A 12,954-nucleotide genomic window follows, 5' to 3' on the forward strand; every position below is an offset into this window, starting at 1 on the left:
GACCCCATAGGCTTACGCCCAGACTTCTCATCCTACACACATGCACGCACACACACACACACACACACACACACACACACACACACACACACACACACACACACACACACAGATGCACGTAGTACTCAAACACAAACACACACCCAGCTAATACTGAATTCTCTTAAATTGCTTGCAGATGTGTTCAGCATTAAATAGCTTCCTGTGTTGTCCTGCAGGCTGTAAAGTCAGCATCTGTACCCTCACTTTTCAAGCCTATACAGAGTACAGGGGTGGGAGTTTTTTTAAGCTAGAAAGAAAAGTAAATTTTGTTCTTCCCAGACAAAAAAAACACTTTGTCTACTCCAGCTCAGCATTCTGATAGACAATTTACCTTCTTCAGACCCAGAGTCATGGCCAACACACACAAAAAAGAAGAATTATTGCCTCAATTTGATTCCAGCCCTGGCTCTGCTTTCCTTGATCAACCTGCTTGTGCCTCTCAAGGAGACGACAGCAGAACTCTGTCTCCTCTCCCTAAACTCTATCAAAAAGACTACAAATCAAGCTCACTCCTAGTGAACCTGGAGAGAATTGCCATTTTTTTATTTGGAAAGTTACAATTTGACATTCTAATTCAGTCTTTAATATCTGTGGCAGTTTGTTATCAGACTAAACCCAAAAAATTCACAAGCATCAAAGGAACAATAATTCTTGCCTGATAATAAGTTAACACACATCCAAGTCAAAAATAATTCATAGATGCAGATGAATTTAATTGTCTTAGCTTTCTATCCAGAACCCATGAAGCAACATGTCTTCTTATAAAGGAACTCCTCATATTTAAGCAGTTGACTCACTGGCTGTCTGCATTGGTATTTTCCTAATGTCTGCTTGGCTTGCAAATAGCATGTACACAACCACAATAAACATTTACAGTAAATCGGGATCTCATCCTGTGACCACTGGATACAAGGCAAGGACCATTGCAGGGTACCATAAATGTACACTGACACATATTCTCACATTTATTCACACACTCATACTTACCTGCTGCAATTTAGTATAACATTCCAGCATGTTTAGAGGTGTGAGGAAGCCCAGAATAAAGCCATTTTGCTTAATTTAAAGATATTCAGTCCCATGAATGAGACTTTGATTAAATCTGTATTTATGGATTGTGCTTGGTATGGTTAGGTCTCTGATCTCACTGCAGATTTAGATGCCTAATCAAATCCACTGTGAATAGCAGCATAATCAATCATCTGCAAAAATCTGATTATGAAATTACAAGGCAGTGAAGACAATCACAACCAGCAATCTTCATTCATCTTCACTTGGTCAGAGTGGTGGATATGGAGCCAATCACAAAAACAATGGATTTAAGGGAGGAATAGGCCCTGCATAAAACAGCAGACAGAGGCACCACTGACGTTTGCTTCAACACACTCACTCACAGGTCGGGGTAATTCCTGGCATGTGTAATATGGAGAACTCTGTGGAAACCCATGTGGACATAGAAAGAATGCGCAAAGTGTAAAGACTGACAGATGAATTTGGATAAAAGACTTTAATATACTAAGAGAACCATTTACATTAACATTAACACTATTGAGCCTGAAAAGATTTAAGTGAGCAATCCACAGCACACTATAGGCAACAGTTACAGATGTTCTAAGAAACGTAAAAGTCTGTTAAGAAATTAAAATATTATAGTAATAAACAACAGCTATCATTATTACTACAACTACTACTACTAATAATGTTTAAGTTGTACCGCAATCCCTTTCAATGTCAAGGTCACTTTACAAACTACACCAGCAAATAAGTCATTTTTATGCATTTAGGTTAAAGGCAACTTGCTGCATGTAGGCAACAAGAACAATACTAAAAAGCAAAAAGTCCTCGAGCCAAAGTAGCAGACACAGTAACAGACAGGTGAATCAATCAGAGCAAAAGCAAATATCTTTCACAGATGTTTAGTCTGTAAAAAAGGGGTTTGTAGAAGAAGGATGAGCTTGACAGGTTTTATGTCTTCACCAGTCAACTATGTAATATATACAGAGTGTAATGATGTCTCAGGACACAGGAGCAGAAGCGTAGTCCTAAAGCAGATCCTTAGTGGAAAACTAATTAGGCTTAGCATGATTATTGCTTATCTCACCACTAAAGGACATGTGTTCTTCAGCTAACAGATGAAATGTTCTTTTCTTTTTTGCAAGTACTGATTCATATCCAGTTTGCCTGTGCCGATGTTCATTGTTTAGACTGACACAACAGCTCTTTGCTTAAATTTTGTGGTAATTCAGTGTGGAAAAATGTGGCAGACATGGCTGTTGATAACTTATTATAAAAAGCATCAAAACGAGCTAAAAGGTTTTAGCTCAAATGGAACTTGAAAATCTTGGGACCGTGGCACTTGGCTGAATCTACAGAGCTGAACTTGTTTTATATATATGTATATACAGTATATTATTGTTATATAAATTTTGAAAGCTAAAATCTTTAGACACACACACACACACACACACACACACACACACACACACACACACACACACACACACACACACACACATACACACACCTATACTATGTATGTTTTTCTTATGGTCTCTGGTAGGTTAAAATTTTTTTAAAGATATTTTATCTTATTTTAAACCTCAAAAAAAAGACAATAAAAGAGCCCAAAAAAAGAAAAAAAATACAATATATAGATTTTTTTCTGTACCCTGCAAGTCAAATGGTATGAGATGCTCCCTAATAATTGCTAATAATCGCCAACCCCAGAATTGTATTTAAAATTCAATTCATTCAATAATGGACATGAATGAGAGTATCTGATTGCCTGAGTTATGGCATCTTCATATTCAGTTTTTATTTAATGTGTGACGTGTTTTTTTGAATAATTGACCACGCTAGTCTTTGCAAAATGCAAATGATCTAACTTTGATTATATCCCATACAAGAAAATAGGAAGCTTGTACACCAATTTACTTACATATATAATAATACTCTCGGCCCGGCCGGAACTCAAAACCCAAAGAGAAGGGTGTGAAGAGTTGGAACTTCTCAGAGAATTTGAGTGGCCCATTGGGTGAGTGTGGCCTGTTGCACTCCCAACGCTTGAAGCCTTTGGCTGTGTCATCACAGGTGCTGTAGCCATCATAGTTCACCATGTAGAGGACATAGCGCTCTGTCCTCTCCTCAGGAACCGAGTCTTCATAATGTGGGCAGTAGACATCCAGGTAGTCGTTTATGCAAACATCGATGTGGTAGTCTCCACGGTGAAACCTGCATAATGGAGAAAAAACAGCTGTTAAATATGACTCGTACTATTGTCAGAGGAGTGCTTTATGGCTGCTGTTTAGCAAGAGAATACCAAGTTCCTCCAGACAAGCAATCGGTTTGCCTGTGAGTTCTTTTTTCTTTCACATTGAGAGAGGCCACAAGGAACCTGATAGACATAAATGTTCTATGGTTGTATATTCTATGGCTTTTAAATATAGTCAGTAAAATTATTTATGAGTGCCAAAGTTGAAATAAACTTCTAATAATTTATAAAGCTCTTCAAACAAACTAAGCAAAAGATGTTGGCAGATTCAGAGAAATATGTACAGACAATAAATTAAGCGAATTTTGGAATAATGCACTATAGCACTGTCATTTGACACACAGCATTTTATTCACATTTTTTCAACCAAATGAAAAATAATGATGCAACATGTTGCCTCATTAACATTATCAAAGCTACAAGACAGTTATAAAAGTCCATTATTTTGGTTATTATTTATTTATTTTTTATAAATCTTCTGGACAAAGGTTTTTCACTCTTTGGTTTGTTCTCTTTTTTAACAACCTTGGCCTCAAAACATCAGCTATTATCTGGACAGTTTTTAAAGCAGGGAACAGCAGGTCAAAGCATTAGCTGAAGATCAGCTTTGTCTCGTTAGATTGATCACCTGACAGAAACTTACTGGAACTTTTAATTGAAGACTTATGCCCTTGTATATGACCTGGTGGTGCATGTAACTTTTGGTCTTCCTCACACAGAACATTGGACAGATGAAAAGAATGTATTTGTATTGGGAAAAGAAACCGGTAGCTCTATGGACCTTTACAAAGGCTATTCACATTGCTCTTTCGGTAAAATAACCACCACCAGCACCATCACCACCACCCCCACCACCACCAACAACAACAACAAAAACAATAATAAAACACTGTTAGAAAGGACTAATTTAAAGAAAATGACTTAGCACAATGTCAAAGCTGTACAGAAATGTATGTCATTAGGGACATATAAATGCATGCTGTAAGCATGCTGTGTTATAAAGTTGATACACTACAATTAAAGTAGCTTCCTCTCAATTACAGCAATATAGTAGCAGGTTTAAGGGTAAGGTTGAATTTCGAATTACTTCAGTTCATCACTTAATTGAATATAAACATTGTGCATGACATGGTTTGCCTTTACTTACTTTGTGCTAAAAATATGAGGATGTTTCATACAATACAATATAAGCATTAAAAAACTGATAAAAAAAAAAATCTCCAGCAATGATTCCTCAGTGCATCTCTGATAACCAGTAAGAAGACTCACACCATGTTGCTAATATACTCTCTTTATTTTTTAAATGTGTCTACGGTGTATGCTATTACTATATTAAACTGTTATTTTCAAGCAATCACAAAGACACCAACATGGAAGACTCCATGCCTCAGTAATATAATACAATGACAAGGGCTTTTCTTTTTCAGTTTTAGACATGCATAGTACTTAGACATGCACTTTACATCCTCAACCTGTCATAAGTGACCTTGCAGTAATGTTATATGCTATTACCTTTCGCTTTTTACCTTTTTACTTGTGTTGAACTTACAATATGATATACAGTATATATATATATATATATATATATATATATATATATATATATATATATATATATATATATATATATATATATATATATATATATATATATATATGATAATGATAGAAATAATTACAAAATAAATTTTTTATTCTGCTGTCAGAGAAACAACACAGGAAACCTTTCTGTTCTGTTTTCCTGTAGTATTTTTTAACATTGTAATGCATTGATAATGTCGGTTGATTGATTATTTCTTAAAATCCTTTTGCTTGCTGTTAATATCGGGTGTGCTAATAAAAAAAAAATTGCACATCAAGCTACAGAGCTTGCAACAGTCACAGCCAATTGTACCGCTCACTGAATGCTAATAGCAGTCTGGATTTCATCAAGAAATATAGCATGGTATGTCTTATTAAGATTATGCTTAATCAAACTTTTATATTCAGAATTTTAACTAAGGCTATAAATCAGCCACAGATTGTCAGGACAGTTACTGCTACGTCTGAACACTTGTTTGTTGGCTGCTTTACTCTTAAAAAAAACAAAAAAAACAAGCTGCAGGAAAAGGTACTGACGATCAGTAATAAGAAGTATGTAATTAAAAACTGAGAAAGGATAGAATGCTAATTGTCAAATAATGCTATTAACATGTCTTTGTTGTGCTACAGCTGTTTGAGGTGAATCTTAGAGTCAAAACACTGTGTAGTCTTTAATCAGAGAGAGAGGCTTGCCCAAGTTTAGAACATTTATTACGAGCTTATTATAACCCCTGAAGAGCTAAAGATACAGGAAACCTGTTATTTTCATTTCTTGCTATATCCTATTTCTCTCTCCTCCTGGTATTTTTTCTTTCTGTCTCTGTCGCAGCACTGTGGGTCTGTTGGATTGGTGAGAGGGGCGGCCAACCACACTGGGACTTGATTGACCCATTTCCATTACAATTACACAGCCCAGTGAGATAGCTGCTCTCTCTAAATGAAGTCCCATCAGCCACCAAAATGACACTTGGCCCTGGCCAGCCTGTAGTAACGAGTGCGAGAACAAGGACATGAAGGGAAAGAGTAAAGCAGAGAGGAGGAGAGAGATTCTTTATGATGAAAGATAAAGGTGTGATTGCCTATAATCTTTTAACCTGCCAAAGTGGACTCCCTTCTGCTGGAAAAATGAGACTAAAACACTAACACACAGGCCATATTGGGACATGTTTGTATCCTTAAGTGATTTCAGTATTTGCTGTTAAAAACACACTTCAATACCTTGTAACTATTTGTAACAAAGATAGCTGATACAAATTCTTACTACCGCAGCTTGATTGTATTTTGACCTGGCAACTGTGTAGGTTATTTCCTCCTCCACTCAAGCCGCTTGTAGATGTGTTTGAAGTTACTGAAAATCGATTTTAAAAAGCAACATGCCTCCAACCTTTTAACAGAAAATATATTATGTGTAGCACATGTGTTTATTGCATGGTTTGGGACACAGTCTTGTAGTATGAGAAGCAGCACAATACACTGAATGAAACTTTCTACTGCAAATACCTAACAATAACTTTTTTCCTACCAGACTGGGGGGAATTCCAAAATAGTAGCTCCTATAACTTTATTAAATACCAATCTGGCTTGATTAAGTAAATACATAGTAAACTAAGTATCACATAAGAGCAGACAAGTTACAACATAGTGTTAACAACATTTCTACTAAAATCTCCTACTGTACTCTTCGAAACAGAATGTCATTCTGGAGGGTTTATGCTGACTCATTCTCCGCAATGAAGGATTTTGGCTGCTGGCTACATTGTTTTTGTTAGGGGTTTTGTGACAATATTTTTTCCCTCTAAGGCAACAGAGCATGACCATCAGATAGCCCATTATGGCAATACAAATACTGCATTGTGCCTTTGTTTGTAGACTGCTTAAATAGGTATGGGATTTGCACCCATTAGACTATGAGCGGAATCCAGATTGGTTCTTTATTAAACAAAATTGCTTTGGACTAGCTTTACATCTTAGCTCATTGTGTCGTAGGTTTGTCTCTCCTTTCAGCAATTCCAGAGACTTTCCCAGCAGTTTAGTCATATTCCTTATCAAATGTTCTTCTGAAAAGTTAGAGTCCGTCAATAGTGAAGATTAGCAATGACGGTGGAGAATGGAGCCCATCAAACATTAATCCATTAGCCCAAAAGCTCACTGTAGGGCTGAATGTGGATTGTCCTGAGCTGTGATTTTTTTTGCCTAGGATTATACTTCTCTTTCTCTGGGTACATCCTTGAGATTACACTCCCATTTCATTTTTGCTCAGCCAAGATATTAGAAGATCAATACTAGAATGGAGCTTTAATACCTTAAGCTATAATGCTCTCACAAGCAAAGAAGGCCTACATCAGATTAAACAAGCCTGATCCTTAGTCACATCTGAGCATTTACTGCCCAACTAGCTAACCTCCTTCAGAGGCCCCAACTCTCAATGTGTCTCTTTACTCTATCTGAGTGACCTGAGTGTGCCTCTTTCTCTCTGCCCTTTTCTACACTTTTCCAGCTCTTTAGAAGAATGTCACCTCCCTCGTCTCTCTTTTGAGCCAAATTTAGAAGGATAGCATTTTCAACCAATGGTGCATTGACTGGTATTTGATTTTTGTATCCTTTACATTGCAAAAACACGATTTTTTTTACTTTTTCCAAGTCTTTTTCTTCACCATCTTTTAATTCTATGGTTTTATGTATCAGCACATAAAAATCAGCTGGTCCTTATCAAGTCTTAAAATCAGGTGAATACAACCTCAGATGAACAACAACATATGACATACTACACGCAATTATTTATTTGTACAAAAATCACACCAAAATGTTAAATCCATGTGTGAACATTTAAGTACATCTTATGACAACTTCAGCAGCAAAACCTTTAAGTAATCCTTCAAGCCAAAATTACTGATATACTGAGACTGATAGTCATACAGAAAAAAAATTTGAATTGTATTTTTTTTTTTATGACTTTATCAGTCTCTCACGTCATTGTGGAGTGATTTTGGACCATTCTTTCCACCCTGGTTTGCAGGCATTTGTTTATTCACAGCTTTCTTAAGGTCCCACCACAGCATTTCAGTCGGGTTGAAGTCTGGACTTTTTGAATGGGCCACTGCAACACTTGATTCTGTTATTTTTCAGCCAATATGGTATAGATTTGCTGGTGTGCTTGGGATTATTGTTCAGTTGCATGACCCAATTTCAGCCAAGCTTGAGCTGTCGGACAGATGGCCTTACATTTGACTCAATGATTGCTACGTGCCTTGGTCCTGTAGCTGCAAAACCAGCCCAAATCACCCCTCCACCACCATGCTTGATAGTTGTTAAGAGGTGTTTGTGCTGCCATACTCTGTTTTTTGCCAAGTGTGGTGCAGCTCATTATGGCCAGACATTTTCCCTCTGGTCTCTTCTGTCCAAAGGACATTGAGGACATTTTCAAAAGGTTTGTTTTATGCAACTTTGCCAACTTTTTTTTTTTGGCAACCATGCAGCTATGATCTTTTTTGAGAGAAAAGGCTTTCTCCTGGCAACCCTTCCAAACAAACATAATTGTTTAGTCTTTGTCTAATTGTACTGTCATAAAATTAAAGATTTAACATGCTAACTAAGGCCTGTTAGATCAAACTCTTTTTTTTTTTTTTTTTTTTCTGAACATTGCATAATCTGTCAATTTGCTGAGATTTGCTGCCTTTAAATTGTTTGGAAATGGCTTTATAACCCTTCTGAGATTGATAGGCACCAATATTTGCTTCTCTAAGATCATTGCTGATGTCTTTCCTCTCTGACATTGTGTTAACACACACCTTAGGCTTTTATAGAGGTGGTCACACTTGCTGATGGTCAATTAATCAAGGACATTTAATTAGTAACACCTGGCTATTACTTAGCCTCTTGAATCCTACGGACGCCTATGTGTCACATAGTGTAAAATGGCACAGTGTAATTTATCGGAGGTTGTATTTGTATTTTTGATTGTATATGAAGGGCTGCGAAAACTGATATTTTAATATATTTTTCATAACTAGCTTAAACACTGCTTGTAAATGAGAACAGCATTAACAAATATCATTTGATATTTTTAGTGTTTTTTTTCTCATTAATATAATTTTAAACAAAACTTTAAGGAACAACTTCAGCACCATAACTCCTTATATGTTCTTCTATAAAGCTAACCTAAAGCCTATGTCTTGTTCCCAATAACATTACACAATTCAAATACAAAACATTTCAATTTTATCCAAACTGTTCTAAATCACAAATGCTGCCTCATGTTTATTCTTAACAAGCCAAAATGAACAAGGCTATCGTTAATCAGTTTCATTACACTATGTAAGTGCTACAGATATTTTAATACTACAGCAAAAAATATCAATCCCCTTTCAATAAGGCTATAAGGCCAATTTTTTACAAACTGGTGGCAGGAGAAACAGAGGTCCATGCACTATTGCATTATAACCTACTTCTGTCGTTGGTTAAGTAAATGATGCTTCAAGTATAAAATTCAACTTTCCTGACCAATTATGCTAACTAATCATTGCAGCCACAATTTGCAAAGTAGAAAGAATTTTTGTTCCATGTATCCAAGGAAAAGTATAAACAAGCAATATATTTGCATAGTTAAAAAAAAAGAAATATAACAGATGATTGTTCAAACTCAAAAAAAGACATAGTGCTGTTGAGGAAGTAATATGCAGTGTCTATCATGATCTTTGTTTTGTCAATCCGTCAATTCTTATTCCCTCATGGGCCTTCTGAATTCTCAACAATTCAGAAGTCCAGGAAAGATGGAAAACATGCTGGACTGTGAAATTGAGTCTTGATGTCACACTGTTTTACAGTAAATCATGGCAGCAATTTAGCCAGTTTAGCATTTGCATGTCATAAATCAAACATAGCATTTTCATATGACCCGACATGTAAAAAAGTGCCTAGTTGTCTGCCCAACCACTGCTAGAGTGGCATAGTTTTGACAGACTGTTGTATCAGGACAGTTATAGTACAGTCATATGAAAAATAAAGTGCACCCCCTTCAATTCTGCTTTATTCATCAGCAACTAAATTTACAATAGTGTGATCCTTATTATAACTTAGATTAACAAATAATTAACCCCAGGGTGACTACAAAAACAAACAAACAAACGAACAAACAAACAGACAAACAAACAAGCAAACAAAACAGATTCAGTATCTAGTCATTTGGGCCCAATATGTAAATCAACATTCAGAAATTTGGTAGGAAAAAAATTAAAATTAAAATAATTTACCCTAAAATTGAATAACATGTAGTAGTAACAGAAACCTGGTAACTTTTAATGAACCTTTTCTTTAGGAGTTTATCAGTCTTCAGCCTAGTTTTTTTACATCATTTTTGTCCCACTCTTTTTTTCAACATTGTTTTAGTTCATTGATGTTTTAAGGGCATTCATGTGCACAATTCCTGCTACAGCATCTCAACGGGGTTAAGGTCTAGACTTTGCGTTGCCATTCCAACACCTTCATTTGTCTTCTTTAGCCGTTTAGATGTCGATTTGCCGGTGTGCTTTGGATCATTGTCTTGTTGAGTGACCCGATTTCAGCTCAGCTTTCTTTTCCCTGTGACTGTATCCCCTCGTTTTCTGTCTATCCGTTTTGCTTTTTTTTGTTTTGTTTAAATTTGTCCAGTGTGAAACTATTTATCTGTGATCAATTGCACTCTAATTAGGGCTTGGATAAAAGACTAAAACGTATCTAAGCACCCTAAGACTCCATAATCTATAATCAAGTCCCATAGGATGGTTGAAAATACACCTGGACCCAGCGTACTAAACAGCAAAACGTTGGCTTACAGACATAAGCTGTGTGTGTGTGTGTGTGTGTGTGTGTGTGTGTGTGTGTGTGTGTGTGTGTGTGTGTGTGTGTTTGTGTGTGTGTGTGTGTATGTGTATAAATTAGGTGAGTGGCCTTGGAGAAGATTTAAGGGAGGTCAGGTGGAAATGGACCTGAGCGAGACAAACAGATCAGACATCTGCCTAACTACTTATCATTATGATGGAGAAAGGTTAATGAGGTTCATTCATCAAACCTTGCCAGGACAAATCAATGTATCAGAGAGATTCTGCAGCTCAGATGGAACACTTGTTCTCACCTTTTGTTTCTCTTTTACTCCCATTCCTCCTTATTTGCCCTTCCTCTCTGTTTCTCCTTTTTCCAACACTTTTTGCACAAGGCATTTTATTCTAGTCACAAACAAAAAAACGTAGGTCATTATAACATTATGAGCTGATAATGTTAACACTTGTGGTTGGTGGTGGGGGTCTAGTTTAAACGAGCTACTAGTGGCCCGTTTGAAGTGTAATTTCACCGAGGTCAGTGAGGAGGCAAAATATCATAGAACAACATATTTACTATAGATTAAAATCAACAAGTCATTCGTCAGACTCAGAATGAGGAGACATACTGATGTCTTTGACTTTCATTTCTTCTACCTGTCTCCTCCTTTCGTGTCTTCACGTCGAGTCAATAAGTTTATTTCTCTATGACGGCAAATGGTTGCCGCAGCATAAATGTCTTTATACTGTTGTTAAACTGTTTACACTACATATTTATCATATCCTAATAGTTTAGACTGGCTAAACAGAGAAGCATAAGCAAAATGCCGGGCTGAGATTAAGCATCATAGATTTACTGTCACAATTACTTTTTTCTTTATACAAGCAGCCGCAAGAATTTATGTGTGTGGAATAAGCAAAACAGATCAGTTGATCTCTTACAGCCAGGCCAAGCAAATTGTTTTTGAAGTATTTACTTAACAAGATCAATAAACCTAAATATTAACTTGTAATATGTTCCCATGGAAGAGAGTTCAGCCAGCAGTTAAGTGGAATGAGAGTGATTTAACATATTCTCCACAAGCACCCTGAAGGACATGAACTAGACATGGACTAAAATCAGTCATAAATATCAAAAAGGACAAAATAACCATGAAACGGAAAGGTTGTAAATATCTTGTCTCTTAATTTAAATCCTCTTTCTGGGGCTGTAAACCTACCAGCTGATTTCTACCTTTATTCAGTCTGTTTCCTCTTTAAAATAAAAGAGCGTTATTGAAAGCAGCATGGCTCATCTGCATGAGCATGTATTTTAGGTAGGGTATTTGCATATGAACAGTTATTTATTTAGTTAATTCCTGCTGATTATACAGAAACACTAATTTCTTGGCAGGGAAGCAGATTTTCAGGAATAAATTCCAAACTTATTAATGAAGTGCCTACCTATCACAGGGAACAATCTCTCACACTCTATGGACATTTAAAAATGCCAGTGGGCATACAATGCATGTTTTGAGGAGAATGCATGTCTTGGGCAAAAAACTGCCATACCAACACACAGGGAGAACATGCAAAGGGCAGAGATTGGATTAAAATCCCTAACCCCTCTACATGTTTGGTGCAAGCCAAACATCCTTACCACAAAGCCACTGTATAGATTTATATAACCACAATTGCAAAATCATGGTTTGTGTTTATACAGTAGATATTGCATGCAAGAGGACATAAAATTTTTAAGGTCTTTTGCCTCAGGCACATCTCATATCTCACTTGGTCCTCATACTAAATAATTGTGTATCTGAATTTATCAAGTGACAGGAGAGATGGCATCTTCATTCTGTGTCTGGACTGTATGATAAATAGTTCGTAGGAGACTGCATAGATTCTAGAAAGCAATTGAGCATGCCTTGCAATCAGAGCTGGCATGTGTACTGAACCACGTTTACTCTATTATTTTTAGTCTCACAAAAATTATGGTTATTGAATAATAATAATAATACAATTATTATTATTTTTTATTAATTTTTATTATTATTATTATTATCAGAAATAAATTTTTTAAATGTACAAAGTCCCACAGCTTAACCTTTACATTTAGCCACACATGTTTTATGCTTAAGAATACTTTTACAAGCCACACAGTCTGTATAAGCCTTATAAATAATGTTAAACACACTCCAAGTCTGTCATCCATCTCCCGACACCTTCTCTCAATTTGCTCCATGTGTGTGTGTATGTGTGTATTTGTGTCCTAATGAACCGAGAGTG

The 12,954-nt window shown here is 36.2% G+C and overlaps 1 protein-coding gene across 2 annotated transcripts in view; it reads right to left on the reverse strand.

Moving 5' to 3' along the window:
• The window catches only part of efna5b (ephrin-A5b), an 85,119-nt gene that overhangs the window by 11,734 nt on the left and 60,431 nt on the right, over window positions 1-12,954 (reverse strand). For both annotated transcript variants that reach the window (XM_083554618.1, XM_083554619.1), the window contains exon 2: window positions 2,981-3,273. In XM_083554618.1, the coding sequence (XP_083410744.1) occupies window positions 2,981-3,273 (293 nt within the window). The remainder of the gene's footprint in view (window positions 1-2,980; window positions 3,274-12,954) is intronic.

The sequence above is a fragment of the Silurus aristotelis genome (genome assembly GCF_946808225.1).
Source record: "Silurus aristotelis genome assembly, chromosome: 11".
Lineage (NCBI taxonomy): Eukaryota > Metazoa > Chordata > Actinopteri > Siluriformes > Siluridae > Silurus > Silurus aristotelis.